The sequence below is a fragment of the Pseudorca crassidens genome, chromosome 1 (genome assembly GCF_039906515.1).
Source record: "Pseudorca crassidens isolate mPseCra1 chromosome 1, mPseCra1.hap1, whole genome shotgun sequence".
Classification (NCBI taxonomy): Eukaryota; Metazoa; Chordata; class Mammalia; order Artiodactyla; family Delphinidae; genus Pseudorca; species Pseudorca crassidens.
In genome coordinates, this window is record NC_090296.1 from 91,518,203 (window position 1) to 91,534,804 (window position 16,602).

Here is a 16,602-nt window from a genome sequence, read left to right on the forward strand (position 1 = left end):
TGTTTGCATCTGGCTCCAACGCTGTGTCTGCCACATAGTCAAGACCAATACAAATAATATAAAGAATGATAAACTGCAGCGTTAACTTGTGCTTCATATTACGTATCACTTCGTCTTTCCCCAAATCTTGTTAGAATCACCCAGGGAAAATGACTGTGCATAGATATAAATGACGAATTTCTCCTCTTCTTTTCCATTAGGCTCTGTGCAAGGACAACATCTACAAAGCCCTGCAGTTCTTTGCAAAGGGATATGGGAAAAACAATGAGCCCCTGAGAGGATACTTTCTCACTTTTGTTATAGCCATGGCGTTCATTCTTATTGGTTTGTAGTTTTCTCGTTCTTATTGAAAGCCAAAGAATTCTGATTACTCATAGGGTTTTCCTTTGAGCTTGAGACATTACCTGTTTTATGTTTAATACCCCATTTGGGAATACTGGAGTCTGTCTAAGAAGGAAATGAGAAATCCTGTGTGTGGAGGGCCTTTGAGGACTTGAGGTGGGCTTTGGACTTTAATCTCTTCTTTGAATCTGAATGTGGGAAATCCATCCAACCAAATGCAACCGAAGCCTTCCTCCAACCCACCCAATACTGTCTAATCCCACTGTGTCCCCCAGCTGCCACCTGTCTTTACATCTCCTGACAGCCAGCAGGAGAGTTGAAGTGTCTGCTCTCAAAATGTGGTCTGTTGACCCCCTGTGTCAGAATGAAAATCACCTGTGGGTTTGATAAAGTGCAGATTCGTTAGGCCCAAGGCCAGAGTTAGAATCTCTGGTGACGAGGAATCTGATTCTTACAAGTTTCTGAAGTTCACAGACCACTAAGGTTTGAGAACCACTTACCTCAGCTCTTTCTCCTTAAGCAATAATCTCGGCTCCTTCTCCCTAAGCAATATAGAAACAGCTACACAATCTTGGAGAGGCACATGCGTCATGGTTAGCCTGCACATTCCTCACTCCTCCCTAGGGTGCCACGATTGTGCGTGAGCATATTAGAGGAAAAGAGGCAAAAGGGAAGGATGATGGTAACTATGCATAGACAGAGCCGGATTCAGCAGTGGTGCCAAACGATGGGGGCTCCGCCTCACCACATAAACTCAGGAAGTGACTCTCTGTATCTACACATAATCAGTCTTTTGTTTATTTTTTTTAAAATCTATGTTTGTTACATTTGTAAAAATTAAGTAAAAAAGTGATGATGTGTAGATATGTTTCAATTGTGTAACTTAAACTTTAAGACTTCAAATTATTGTCCTAGACTGCATTTAAGTGATCAAATAGCCCAAAGTTTTAAAAATCGTATAAATCAAATAATACTCTCAAAGGTCACTCTTTCAGAACGCTGTAGATTAGCTTCGTGGCGCCAGCTTCGTGGCAGCTACTTTTGCCTACTTTCTTGCTGGCATCCGTGTTCTAGAGTCATACCCAGCTGCCACCTACGTTTGCATCACTGAGGTTGATAGCTGTCTGATCTTCAGATAAACGAGAATGTCTCTAAATTATTTTATATATCATACAGTAAACAACCCAGCTAGGATTCAAACATATTGGACATTTAGATAGAGGTAAAACTTTTTTTGGCAAACCATGAGAGGTAGAATTCTCTAGAGATGTAGAAAAGTACAAATGACTAACAAAGATTCTGAAAGTCAGAGAGAGCAAGCTGGGTATACGCGGAGGTGTATCCAGTTAGATGGTTCTGGTGCACTGGTATTTACCTAACCTGTCACCCTGCGGAACCTTTTGATTGTATACAAAGCAGATAAAGAACCCTATGTTTGGTACCTCTGATATAGCTACAGGGGAGTTTGTCATCTGCCTGGTCTCCAAATACTCTATCCACTTCCACTCGAGTCTTCCGTAGGTAGAGGTCTTGACTGTCTATATTTTTTGATTGGTAAGTTTTCTCGTTTCTTACTTTATAGAAACCCTGGCTGAAAATATATTTGTAAATGAGTGCAGCCCCAAAGAAAAATCACTAACTTCTTAAATTTTGACGGATGCTAGCTATGCTTTCAATTTCCAAATAAGGTCAAGCTTCCAGCAGGCTATAACAGCTGTTCAGCCCCTGGTCTCATCACTCATATGTACATACTCAATTCTGCTTCGTTCACAGCGGAACTGAATACCATTGCTCCCATCATCTCCAACTTTTTCCTGGCCTCATATGCACTCATTAATTTCTCCTGCTTTCATGCCTCTTATGCCAAATCTCCAGGTAAGTTGACTTTTCAAAACTAAAATAAACCTAAGCAAACAGTTTGTCTCAATAAAATGAAATAAGTCAGTGAAAAGTGCCTGATCTGTGTTTATATGTTTCCTTATATCCTAGTGGGTGGTGTAATTCACTTTATTTTGGTAAGTTGGGGGATGACTTCTGAAATAGAAAAAGAATCATTTGAGCAATGGCCTTTTTGACCAACCATAAAGTCAATTTTCTCCTGCAGCAATAAATTATTTACTGCAAGAGAAACCACATTTATTTCAGCAATAGAAAAACACCACTATTTATTTCCAGGGTGAAAGTGACCACAGAAGTGGAATGAATGTATATATTTGCAACTTCCTTACTATCAATTTGTTTCCTGCCCATGGTGCAGAAGAGAAGGATGAGTAGTTCCCACAATTACCTGCTGAGTGCAGTCAGTGCAGATTCACACTGAAGCTGGTGACATCCCTGCACTCCTCACACTGGTGTTTACAGTGGTGCAAAATTTCACACCAAAGAACCTTCCCCTATCTTTGTCACCCCTCACCTCTTCTTTGCTTCCACTGGCCAGTCAGAAGAAATTCTCATTTTCTTCTGCCTTTCCACCAGAATAGAGACTTGTCTTTATCAACCCTCAGAAAGTTCTTCACTACAAGGACTTTTATCAAGGATATAAACACATCTTCACTTTATTAGGGTCTACCAGGAACTCAAACCTCCTTTGGAAAACCTGCTGCAAATATGACAAAATATAGATGGAAGGAGAGCCTCATCCACTCAAGGCCACTAGGCTCCAGAAGATAACTGAAGAATTTTTGTTTCTGTTTTGTTGCCTTGTTTTAAATAGAGAACAAAAGGTTCTGGTCAGTGAATACAGCAGATCATAGAAATGTGTGCTGCCATACCATGTTGTGTTCATTTTTAAAAAACAAAGTGAAGTAACTGAGGTTGGCAGGGGTAAGAGTGGAAAGGAAGGAGGAGAAGAGGAAGAGAGAAAAAGAGGAATAATAGAAAAGCACAGAAACATACACACACACACAGAGTCAGACTGAGAAAAGTAAAGGCATTTCCAGTGATGTTCTTGAAGTGCTATTTCCATCTTGTGGCCAATTTGGAAATTGCTCTTGAAGACGGAAAGTTCTGTTGTGTTTTGGCAACTCCAAATTTAAAATATGCTTTACCCATAAACCAAATGTGCCGTTCAAATCGGAGCTTCTTTATCCTGACCATACTGTCTCCCAGCTTCTTTCATTTCAGGGAACTAATAGAACACGGAAACCCTCATGCATATATGAATGGTGAGAAATATTTTCTTTGCAAAATGCATGATAAATTAATGCATCAGGTTTAAGAAGCCATTACAGAAAAATTTCTCCCTCTTTTGCCATAGATTATTATTTCTGAAAGGGCAGGCACGATCCTCTTAGAGTAAAAGCAGAGCTAGCACGAAGTCAGTGGATTGACTTTTGATGACTGCTCTGCCTTCCCCATGGGAACAATAAGCCTATTGTCTTAACCTTCTCTTTCTTGAGCCACCAAGGTGTTCATCCCACAAGCACCGCGCCCCCCCCACCCCCCCGCCGTTACTCCCCACTCTTTCCATCTCTCCTGCCTCCTTTCAACTCTTGATGGCATAGATATCAGATGCTTAGGAATTCGTTGTTTGGGAAGACATCCTGGCATGCAGGAAGTGCGGAGGGGCTATGATTGACACATTTTCTACATTTCACAGCTTTCTTATTTGGTGTAATTACACCTTCATAGGCCAGGGACCAAGATCACAGAAAGCAAATAATAGAGTTAGGAACTTGACCTAAAAGTTCTGATTTTTATGCTAGGAAAGAACACATGTTACCTACAGTCTAATAATACACAGTGGTATGATGGTGATAGTGTGGAAGGTTTTCTTGGGCACACAGATTTTTTTTTAAATTTCAGGATGGAGACCTGCATACGGTATTTACAACATGTGGGTATCTCTTTTTGGAGCTATTCTGTGCTGTGCAGTCATGTTTGTCATCAACTGGTGGGCAGCTGTCATCACCTATGTCATTGAGTTCTTCCTCTATATTTATGTGACTTACAAGAAGCCAGGTAAGATAAGATGGATTTGTATTGCAGGGGGTTTCCTAAGAACTCTCTAACTATCCATTCACTCAACAGATGTTTATTTGGCAGCCTCTATGTGTTTAGGTGTGCCATGTGTATGGTGGATATTAATAATATAATGTAATATGATACAATAGTTAAACTCGTTGAGCACCTTAAATGTACTCATTTAATCCTCACAATAGTGCTGTATATTAGGTACTATTAGCCCCATTTTACAGATGAAGAAACTGGAGTTCAAAGAGATGACCACTCGCTGAGGTAACCGTCAGGATGGGATGGAGCTGATATTTTAACTAGAGTGTGTATGACACCAAGCCCCACAAGCTGTCCACTGTATCACCTTCTAAAGTCCTGATAAACGAGATATAGTCCCTGTCCTCAAGAAGCACAGTCTTACACATAAGCACTTAACTATACTACAATATAGCAAGCACCGTGAGAGTGACATGGACAAGTTACTGAGAAAAGGAGAAGAAATGACTAACTGTGAGTAGAGATGTACAAGAAAACTTCCCTGGGCTTCCCCGGTGGTGCAGCGGTTAAGAATTCGCCTGTCAATGCAGGTGACACGGGTTCCAGCCCTGGTCCGGGAAGATCCCACAGGCCGTGGAGCAACTAAGCCCGTATACTACAACTACTGAGCCTGCACTCTAGAGCCCACGAGCCACAACTACTGAGCCTGCGAGCCACAACTACTGAGCCCGTGAGCCACAACTATGGAAGCCCGAGCACCTAGAGCCCGTGCTCCGCAACAAGAGGAGCCACTACAATGAGAAGCCTGCGCACCGCAACAAAGAGCAGCTCCCGCTCGCCACAACTAGAGAAAGCCCACGTGCAGCAACGAAGACCCAACATAGCCAAAAAAAAAAAAGAAAGAAAATAAATTTATAAAAGAAAAGAAAACTTCCCTGGTTCATGGCTTTTGTTCCCAGGGTCAAGCACTCAGTAGGTACTTATAAATATTTGTTGAATGAACACATAAGCTACTTAAAAAAAAAAAAAAGGCAAGAGACTAGGATTGGTTAATCAGATAGAGCCAGGGAAGGTTATTCTAGGCAGAAGAAAAAGTGTGAGTGAAGTTAGGAAGCATGCAAGTATGTGGCGTATTTAGGAAGCTCCAAGGCCTTTAGCACGATGGAGTCCTTGGGTGCTGGGGAGAAGGGGCCTGAAGGTGAGCCTGGAAGGGTAGGTTGGGCCAGATGAACAAGCTTAAGTGTCGTGCTAAAGAATCTGGAGCAGCAAGAAGCTGCCACAGATCATTCAGTTGGATCTGAACTTTGGATGTTACCTCTAGAACCAGTGAGAAGGATGGATTGAAGCTGGGAGAGGCTAGAGATTAAGGAGTGCAGCACTCAGAGGTCCAGTCTCAGGGGCCAGACAGGCCCTGAGCCATCCTCACACTCTCCTTACCATTACTCCACAAGTAAGATAGAGAAGGTAGTAACTACTTTGGAGGGTGTGCTTTTGTTGCTTTTCTATATCACTTTATCCATTTTTAACATCAGGTATAATTTATGTATGGTAATATTAACCCCCTTTAGATGTACAGTCTGTAAGTTGTAACAAACTTACCCAGTCTTGTAACCAACACCACAATCAAGACAGAGGACATTTCCGTCATCGCTAAAAGATTCTGTGCGATCTCTTCCCCCCAACTTAGCCCCTAGCAACAACTTTTCTGATTTCTGTTCCTATAGCTTTGTCTTTTCCAGAGTATTATGCAGAACCATATAAAATAGTGTGTAGCCTGTGTGTATGCTTTCTTTCACTTAACATGAGGTTTTTAGACTCATCCATGTTGTTGCAGGTAAAAGTAGTTTGTTCCTTTTTGTTGTTGAGCAGTATTCCATTGTACGACTAGATCTCAAATTTTAAAAAAATGTATTCACCTTTGATGGACCTTTGGGTTGTTTCCAGCTCGGGGTGATTATATCTAAAACTGCTATAAACATTCACACACAGGGCTTTATGTGGGCACATGTTTTCATTTCTCTAGGAGGGGGATTTATGATTATGTAATAAGTGTACACATAACTTTATAAGAAACTGCCAAGCTGTTTTCCAAAGTCACAGTATCGTTTTCCATTCCTAACAGCACTGAATGGAAGTCCTAGTTGCTCTGCATCCTTGGCAGCACTTATTACTGTCAGTTGATTTTTTAAAAAAAACATTCTAATTGGTGTGGTTTGGTCTGCATTTTCCCGATGACTAATGATGTCAAACATCTTATTTGCCATCCACATATCTTCTTTTGGCAAGCATCTGTTTAAATCTTTTGCCCATTTTTTGAGTTGTTTATTTTCTTATTATTCAGTTGTAAGACCTCTTTATATATTCTAGATGCAAATCCTTTAGCAGTACATGTTTTGCAAATGTTTTCTGCAGGTCTGTGGCTTGTTTCTTCATTTTCCTTACAGTTTTTTTTGAAGAGCAGACATTCTTAATACTTATAAAGTCTAATTTATCATGTTTTTCTTTTATGGTTGGGCTTTTTGCTTCTTATCTATCTTTCCCTAATCCAAGGTTACAAACTTCTTCTGAAAGTTTTAATGCTTTAAATTTTTGATTTATGTCTCATCCATTTTGAGTTAATTTTTGTATATGATGTGAGGAATGGCTCAAGGCTGATTTTTTGCATATAAATATCCAATTGATTAATATGGTTTTTAGGAGAATGAAATAACCTAAGGTATGCTAAATGCCCAGTGCATAGTCAACACAATCAATATTAATCTTCTTTATCTCCAGATAATTATATCTCATCATTTTCCTGGCTATTCTGAGCAAGACTGGGGAGGTGGCTCTGTCTGCCATCTGGGATGAATCTGTACATTCCCATCAGGGACTTCTTATAAAATTTAGAGGATCCATCTAATATTTAATTTTTTAAATTTAAGTCAGGACATGGCAGTGCTTACCTCCCTTATTATGAAGATTAGGTCCTAAAAAATCAAATTAAAATGCTTGCTAAAGACTGACCCTCTTCATGGACATCTGGAAGTAAGAATTCCCAAGCTATTCAGTTTTATTATTCAAATATAAAGATTGCTGCACACTGTCTATGTATGCAGAAATGCCTCTTTTCTTTTCAGCTTAAGAATTGTGAAGACCTCTTGAATTTATTCAGGGGCTGACCATTTTCCCAAATCTATCTGCCTGCAATGTGGTTATAACACAGCCTATCCTACCGAGTAAGGTTTCTTAGGCTGCAGCTCTAAAGTCTGATCCTTAGCTGGAAAGAGAGGTCTCACTTCTAAGAATTCACAAAGTGTTCATAGAAGGACACACGGCTCTTTCTAGGAAATACTACATTATGTTTTCTCTTATTTGGGCGTTCGTCACTGCTGACGTAGCCAAGGAAAATCATAGAAGGGAATGGCTTATAAAAATATTCACAGTATACAGAGGGAAGCTGGGTGCTTTTATGCCAGATTTCTCCTTCGTCCACAGATGTGAACTGGGGCTCCTCCACGCAGGCTCTTTCCTACGTGAGTGCTTTAGACAATGCTCTGGAACTAACTACAGTGGAAGACCATGTGAAAAATTTCAGGTAAAACTGGCTTCTCAGGCATCCTGGTGTCATTTCACATTAGAAGTAGCTTTCCTCTATGGGAGACCAATGCACTAGTCACACGCTTTATGGATATATTCTAAGATAGGCAGTCTTACAAAACTGCCACATTTTCATGACAGCACCTCCTATGAATGAGTGCTTCTTTTCTTCTACTCTGAGCTGTGCCCACCCCCAGCTATAATCTCTCATAGTGCTGGCTGTCACCTTCCATGAACAGATAGAGAGGGGATCTCAGTGACATGATTTCAGAGAGATGTCCCCAAATCCCTACACACATTAATCATTGTTGCTGTCTCCATTCAGCTTACGGCTTTGTGGCTTACTGAATTCCCTTAGGAGAAGTTACACTCTAAGTTCTTCATTAGTTATATCTTATTTTGAATGGAACCTCAAACCACAAGCTTTGAGAGGAGGGTGAAGGAAAATAACATGAAAATACTGGTTGGAGAAGGACTGGTTGTATTGGGGATTTGGGATAGGGTATTGTCCAGAGGAAAAAGGCAGGGGGAACCGAAGACCACCTTTTCCTTACTTTACATTTTTACTGTCACTAACTAAACTAAGAATACAAAGATGGCAAGATTCGCAGGAAGTCATGATGATTCAAGACTTCTAGTGAGAAACCCAAGAAACAGGAGAGCAGTTGTCCCATTTTGCCAAGGCTTCTGTACCAGCCCATTCCATTGGGGTGGTTCTGGGCTCACAGGCTTCTTGCCATGGCCAGTTCTCACATCTTCTCTTCTCCACTTCCAGGCCCCAGTGCATTGTCTTAACAGGGGGACCCATGACAAGACCTGCTCTCTTGGATATAACTCATGCCTTCACCAAGAACAGTGGCCTTTGCATCTGCTGTGAAGTCTTTGTGGTAAGAGCCACTTCATCCCCTGAAGGGGCTTTTTCCTCCCTGCTCACTTGTGTTCTTTTACATGAGCCTAACAGGTACACACAGTGATAGGAGAATGGCAAGGCAGTTTGGACAAGGACGCTTTTCCTTGATTCATATAGCAAGGACTAGCAGGGGCCCATGATCCTGAATTTAAATGAGTGGATGAAATGTGTTTCAGATTTCACAAGAGACCAACTAGAAGTGATAAATATTTCTAAATGATGGCCTTTGAGTCAAGAAAAAGAGAACTGGCTCAGAAATAAAATGAAAATATTTGGGGTGATAACTGTCCCCAGAAATATGAAAGGATAGAATGAGCCAGAGAGCACTATTATATAGATTAACTGATGAGGAGAGAGCCAGACAGAATGGCCTTAAATGAAAGCAAGTAGAATTTAGATTAAATATTTGGGGCTTCCCTGGTGGCGCAGTGGTTAAGAGTCCTCCTGCCGATGCAGGGGACACGGGTTCATGCCCCGGTCCAGGAAGATCGCACGTGCCGCGGAGCGGCTGGGCCCGTGAGCCATGGCCACTGAGCCTGCGCGTACGGAGCCTGCGCGTACGGAGCCTGTGCTCCGCAACGGGAGAGGCCACAACAGTGAGAGGCCCGTGTACCGCAAAAAAAAAAAAAAAAGATTAAATATTTGGATAAACTTGATGACACTACAGATATCTAGGGAGTTAAACCAAGTTTTCCATGCCTTAGATAAATATTCAGAGCTGAATGAGTTCCTTTTTTGTTCAGGAAGTATGTGGTAGACTAATGATAACTTATTCATGGTTTTCCCAGGAGGTATTCAAAGTAGATGCTAGACATTTAACCATAATTATTGACCAATCATCAATCTATAAAGTGAGGAGAAAGCATTAAAATTATAACAAAATAATAAGTCTAAATTCTCCAAACCAGCTACTTCTACTTGTTTTTGCAGTGTGCTCTCACGTGCTCTCTCTCTCTCTGTGTGTATGTCTCCCTGTTTCTCTCTCTCTCTCATGCTCGCATACCACTCAAAATCCTCAACAGTGCCAGTGTATTATTATTGTACTTACCTATTCTTCAAAGTATTTTCCTACAGTTTTTCTTATTTCAATCTACATAACAGTCTAGTGAGGCAGAGAGGAAAAGAAGCCCTGTTCTCACTATACTGATTAGAAAAGCGAGATTCAGGAAAATTAAATTATGCACAGGGTCACATGACAAGAAAGTGACAGAGCCAGCATATCGGTCCAAGTCAACCAATTGTGCTCTGTGTTACAGCATAAGGAGAAAGCCTTAGCAGACTTGTATCCCTGAGAGTGCTGTTAGAATCAGATACCACTCCCTAAACTTCCAATACTTGACAGGGGAATAGGGCTGTCAGGAGGCTACGTAACCCTGGGGCCAGCCGACTGTGCAATGATGCAGGGGTTAATTCACCACATGTCATCATGACCAGCACGTAAGCATCTTTTTACACTTGGCAATACTCTAAATGCAATATGAAGCAAGATGGTCATATTCTCTTTCCTCTAAGTGCTTATATGATAGTAACTCAAACAATATAACTCAATGTAATAATCCCGTAGGCGGTAGAGGGAATCCTACTGACTACATAAGATTGACAGGTTAAGTAATGACCAACAGTGACTCCAGAGGATTTTTTAAAATCTTATCAAGCACCCTTCTCTCAGCTTTGGTGCCCTGGATTAATGGATTTCATTTTGGCCAATAAAATACAGGAGCCAGTTTTGATGGAATAAGCAGTTTGGGGGTTTTTTCTTCTCTAGCAATTTAGAGAAAACTTAGTTTAGCAGGCAATAAAATATCTTTAGGACAGGAGAAATGAACTTGGAGTATAAACAGTCATATATTAGCAAGGGAGAAAAGGTCTTTTTATAGAGATGAGATATTACTTTAAATTAACCCTTTGCTGCTTTAACTGTAATAAAAAACAGTATGATTCTGAAATACCATTTCATGTGAAATAGGTACTTAGGTCTGTATCTCTAATGGCCCTGGTTGTTTGACATGTATATTGGACCACTTTATACATCACTGTGCTGGTCCCTCTGAGTAAGGCCCAAGAGCCTTGCTCCCAGGTGCTGAGGTTCTCTTGGGGACAGAAAATAGTTACTGTATCAGTTAATGACTTTCCAGTTAGCTACTCTCTGTGAGCTCCTGGGGCTGCAGATGCTGTCAGCAGTTTTCAACTCCATGCTCAGTTGTCAATCATCTTTGCAAAGAAACAGATGGAAGGGGATGTAGTGGAAGTTGACCTACCATTAAATTTTTTTTCCCAAAAGCACAGTGGTTGGTGGTTAGGCCAACCTTGTGGCAAAGGTTAAACGGTAACAATGATGTTGAGAGATAACAATTTAATTTTTAACTCTAGGAAGCTCATGCTTATGGACTTCTGAGACACACAGTCAAGTTCTGAATCACTGTTTTGCCACCTATTAGCTGTGAGTCCCTTGGGCCCATAATTTATTCTCCCTATGCCTCAATTTTCTCAGGTATAAGATGGGCATAATAATGATGCTGCTGCTGATGATATGATGATGATAGCACCTACGTTTGTTACAGAGTTGTGAGAAATCTGTAAGATAAGCTTTCTAGTAGTCAGCTCAGTGTCTGTCAAACAGTAAATGCTCAATTAATTTTAGTTGTTACTGTTGATAGTTATTATTATGGTATATTTTCGATATACCACGGTTAAACATTTTCATTCTGAAAATATATCCCCTTCAACAGAAACCTAAAACACCCTCTCTTAGAGAAACCAGGTCCAAACTTTGGATCTTGGACTCTTAGGTATCCAGTGGCTTGATCAGGACAGAATAGTGAGATATGCACTCCCACCCAAATAATCACCGAACACCAGGCTCTGTGCTCCATCCCTCTGGTGAACTCCAGTTACTTGAAGTGCTGACATGAAGTGCCATACACTACAAGGAAGAAGCAAGACTCAGAGCTCAATGGCATTTCGATGCTGGCACGTAGACAGAAAACATATGCCCCCAGCTGCCATTTCCTGCAAAGGGGCATTTTTAAAGGACTAGACATTGTAGCCCTGGAAGCTGCTGAAGTTGAAATTAAGAATTATTCTTTTGCTGGGCCCCAAGCCCGCACTGTAGCCTTCCAACTATTCAACTAACTCTTACACTCACCCATTAGAGCCTCTTCCTACCTCTTGCTTTATTCTACTAAGCCTAAAGATTTCAAATGAGGGACCCCTCATCAGGACAAATTGGGGGATACTTTTTAAGGAATCCAGCTTGGTAACTTAAAATAATGTCTATTCTTCTCCTGTAAATTACCTTATAATAAGTCAGTGATACACTTATATCCCAGAAGCCTTTATATTCAACACGTAATTTTCTTTTTCTCGTGTGCCTCACTCCTCTCAGCATATGAAGACTACGAATAGGATTCCACCTTCTAGCACCCCTTCGCATTTCTGAGTATAGCCAAGTTCAGTGGGTTCAGCAACAGGCAAATATTAAGTCAAGGGTTGTGATCTCCACCAATTCTACCCTGTGTACCATGGCTTAAAAAACACTGCCTTTCTTTGTCAGTTAGTTTCCTCACTTATTCATAGTAGCTGGAGAGATAGTAAAACCAATCATTGCAGATTACTTAGTTTGGACTTATGTACCCTTAATTCTTCGGGTACACTACATTCAGTTCTAAAAATATTACACTGTCAGCTCATCAAGTGAAAAGGCATCGTGCTTCAGCAGTCACTCACCCATATACTTCTCAGTGTTGCATTTAAAGGAAGGTTGTTTTTTTTTTTAAATTAAAACAAATATACTTTAAAGACGGAAAGGTGGCCCAACTGATCTGGGATTTAAAATGCCAATCAGATAAAGTCATTATTGCCAGAAAGTGCAACACTTACTTCTTTTCTAAATTTTGTCTTAAAACTGCAAAAGGCTTCCAAGTTTACAGTGGCATCTTTTATTAAGTACATTGTGTTGCGTTGGCTGAAAAATAAAGATTTGTTTTTTAGATTGCTTCTATTTTTTATTTGGAAGCGTTAAGAAAAATATTAGGTTGAATCATGTGAAATTTACATTTTTGGATGTCAAAAGCTGTTGAATATTGGCAATTTCATATGACGAAACTATAGTCAATAAAACAACACCCATATTCTACTTCTCCTAATTAACAACAGTTAGCATTTTTCTTAGATGCTTCCACTCACTTTTTAAATGAAATAAACCACTGCACATCAAGCTAACGTCCCCTTTATAGCTGCTCAGCCCCAGGGATCTGTCTCCAAAGGCAATGTTATCTGAGTTTGACTGATTTTCTTCTAGTCATTTCACCTATGTGTACCAAGATGTAGATCTATTTTGATTAATGTTTTCCTACTCATTAATATTCTTTAAACCTTGGTTGTCCTGAATAACTTTTGAATAACTATTCAATAACCTTGAATAACTTTTGACCAGCTTCCTCATATAGATCCCCTTTTAACAAGATATCATCCTGTTACCCTTTCTCTCTCTCTCTCTCTTTTTTTTTTGTTGGAAAATTTACAAAATATCTTAATAAAACCTAAAACTCTCTTTGAATTCGAAGAATCTCTTAAGAAAATTAGAAAATTCAGGTAAGACAACCAACTTTTAACTCTACGGCTTATGGAGGGCAGTTCAAGCATAGATAACCCAGGGAAAACAAAAATTTTCATTTTTTTTTTTTCTATTGTCATCCTTCTTTTAATCTCAACTTTCACCTCCATCTAGAAGAAAATGCTTTTTTTGGATGAATTTATTCTCTTATAGTCATTAAGTCTCTGTCATGATGTTAATAAAATAATGACATGACAAAACATGGGAAGAATGAGGTGACCTATGACTGGGCACTAGGATGCATGGTGAGATGAAATATGCACCAAATCAGAAAAGGAAAAATTTTTTTCCCACAGTTCCAACCAGAGAGGCAAGGAAAGCAAAGACAGAGCAATAAGACTCTTAACGTTTTAAAATATAAGAGTTGGAAGGAACACTGCATTTGGCCCAAATTCCTCTATTTGATCCCAATAATATTGGAAATCCTTTGCAAGTTCTTTTTCATAATATTCATTTATTTGAAGTAGTGTCACGTCAGTTTCTTCTCCAGACTAAATAATTAGAATTCCTTTACCCCTTTCTCAATCGATGTCAAAGTTATAATACATACAAAAATTTTACAGCTTCTTTGTTCAAATCCTGAATTAATTTATATACACATATTTTGGATCCTAACTGAGCTAATCTCTATAATATTTTAATTGGGTGGTTAAATTCATTTTTGTGACTATGACGTATTTGAATGTTGAATAATTATATTCCAGTGTGTCTTCCCTTTCTGTTAGTTTGCTTTTTCCATACTACATTTGTATTGTAGCCTTGCCTCACATTAATAAGTGTGCTACAAGGATATTATAATTGCTTTTAGCCAAGAGAGATTCTACGTGAAATATTTTTATGACTTCTCGATATGGCAAATTTAGGCATTAAAGTAAATCTCTCTGTCACAATTAATGTTTAATTTGGATTTTTGTAATATTAATAGATATATATGAGACTATATTTATTGAAATAAATGCCAGTTTTCCCAGGGGTTCAAAGTCATTGTGGTACAACTCAATATACTCATAGTCTGATACCTTTCCTAGCTGTTGGTTATTCTTCTATGTCATGGTTGTTGTTACCATTCGGCTTCGTTGAATAAAATATTTCTTCTTTCCTTTGCAGTTGATGGTGTCTAGGATGACCAAGAAGGACTAGTGGTTGAAATGCACTGACAGTTAGAACCCTGAGCAAAATTTGATCTATAATGACATGTTTCCTCAGGCTAGGTCTTCTGGTTTAATAACTATCCTTCCTATGGCTTTACCTTCTCCATCTTCATTGGAGATTCTTATTTTTTAACTTTAATGTAAGTTATCCAAACTGTTTTGATATGTTGGTAAGTTCTAGAAAATGTTCTGGTAAAAATAAGTACAAAAGGGTTTCCCTGGTGGCGCAGTGGTTGAGAGTCCACCTGCCGATGCAGGGGACACGGGTTCGTGCCCCAGTCTGGGAAGATCCCACATGCCACGGAGCAACTAGGCCCGTGAGCCATGGCCGCTGAGCCTGCGCGTCCGGAGCATGTGCTCCGCAACGGGAGAGGCCACAACAGTGAGAGGGCCACGTACCGCAAAAAAAAAAAAAAAAAAAAAAAAGTACAAAGAAGAATCTGACCCAATTTAAACAGAATGTTAAAATGGAAGTGACCCCAGAGAATACTAGTGTTGTATAATAGACATATAATATGTGCCACAAATGTAATTTAAAATTTTCTAGTAGCCAATTAAAAAAAGTAAAAACAGGTAAATGCAATGCATCCAGAGTATTATCATTTCAATATACAATCAGTATAAAAGTATTAATGAGATATTTCACATTCTTTTTTCATACTAAGGCTTCAAAGCCCAGTGTATGTTTTACATTTCCAGTACCTCTCTGTATGGACTAGCCACACTTCAGATGCTCAATATCAACATGCGCATAAGGGCTAATCATACTGGACAGTGATGGCCTAGATAATTTTCTTATTGTTATAAATGTAGAGCCCACATTGAGAGAAAACAAATGGCATACCCAGGGTATCAGCTAGACGTGCCAAGAGCCAGATCTAAACCCTACACTCTAGCTCCCAGTTGAGCACTCTTTCAGCTCTGTTGTAGAACAGACACAGTGGTGGAATAAGGTCTGGGACTTCAACAAGATTGTGAACACTCTTTCATTATAATAAAAATCAACTTTGGATGAGCACTTACTATATTCCAGACATCATACTAGGTAGTTTATCATGACTGCTTGAGATGACCTTGCAGGATAGCTATTTGATCCCTGTTTCCAGAATAACTTATCAAAGCTCAGACATCATTAACTACCTCCAAAGTGGCCAAACTTAGAAGCCAGTTCTGTCTGACCACAAAACCTGGTATCTTTTTCATACACACCACGCTCCAGTCCAAGACCCTCTAAGACTACAACTCCAAGCATGATCTGAGGACGAGCAGCACCTGTGGCATCTGGGAGTCTGTTAGAAATGCAGAATCTTAAGCCCCATTCCAGCCCTGCTCACTGCCTTTCACCAAGATCTGAGGTGGTTAGTAAGAAATCTAAGACAATTCAGTAGAATACCAAATCTCTCTATGAATTGAAAGAACTTCCCAGGAAAATAGTACATTTGTACCTTTGTCAGGCACATGGTAGATAATCAGAAATACCTTTGGGATTGATTTGAACAGCGCTAGCTTGGACATTTAAGGAAGAAGAAACAGGAACAGAAATTTTAATTAAAATGAGTTTCCAGAGCTCAAATCTTGAAATTATAAAATGCTTCATCTACCGCTGCAACACCTGCCTCCTTCTCTCTTAATCTGTTCTTCCTATGCCATAGGTATGTGAATTTCTAATCCCACCAACTTCATTGAGTAGTGGGAAATGTTAATTCGAACAGCAGTATGTCAACATTACACAGGGAAAAGTGGTACAAAGGCGTCTTCACCATACACGAAAAGCAATGAATGGGCCTAATAGAATTGTCAAGATGTGGTAGTTCCTGCCAGGATTTGCAGCTCACCATATTTTGGCTCCCAAGAGTGCTGTCGCATTTCTTGAAACTGGGCTCTAGCTGAGATTTCCTTGGTGTTCCTAAATGTGGCTCTTGCTTTTGAGTCGAAGGTTGATTGTGAATTTATCCTGAACTTCTTCAATCACATTTTCAGTATTTTTCTCACGTGCCATGATGCCCTCAGCTCTTTCTTTTGACATGAGGCAGTTAATTAAGTAGGTGCTAATA

At 39.7% G+C, this 16,602-nt stretch overlaps 1 protein-coding gene and 1 long non-coding RNA gene across 10 annotated transcripts in view; one reads left to right on the plus strand and one right to left on the minus strand.

Annotated features, from left to right (window-relative positions):
- The window catches only part of LOC137228988 (uncharacterized), a 132,723-nt gene that overhangs the window by 57,281 nt on the left and 58,840 nt on the right, over positions 1-16,602 (minus strand). The window lies entirely within an intron of this gene.
- SLC12A1 (solute carrier family 12 member 1) overlaps positions 1-16,602 on the plus strand; it is a 91,539-nt gene that overhangs the window by 43,309 nt on the left and 31,628 nt on the right. For both annotated transcript variants that reach the window (XM_067746167.1, XM_067746161.1), the window contains exons 12-16: positions 201-324; positions 2,116-2,217; positions 4,147-4,302; positions 7,771-7,870; positions 8,648-8,759. In XM_067746167.1, the coding sequence (XP_067602268.1) occupies positions 201-324; positions 2,116-2,217; positions 4,147-4,302; positions 7,771-7,870; positions 8,648-8,759 (594 nt within the window). The remainder of the gene's footprint in view (positions 1-200; positions 325-2,115; positions 2,218-4,146; positions 4,303-7,770; positions 7,871-8,647; positions 8,760-16,602) is intronic.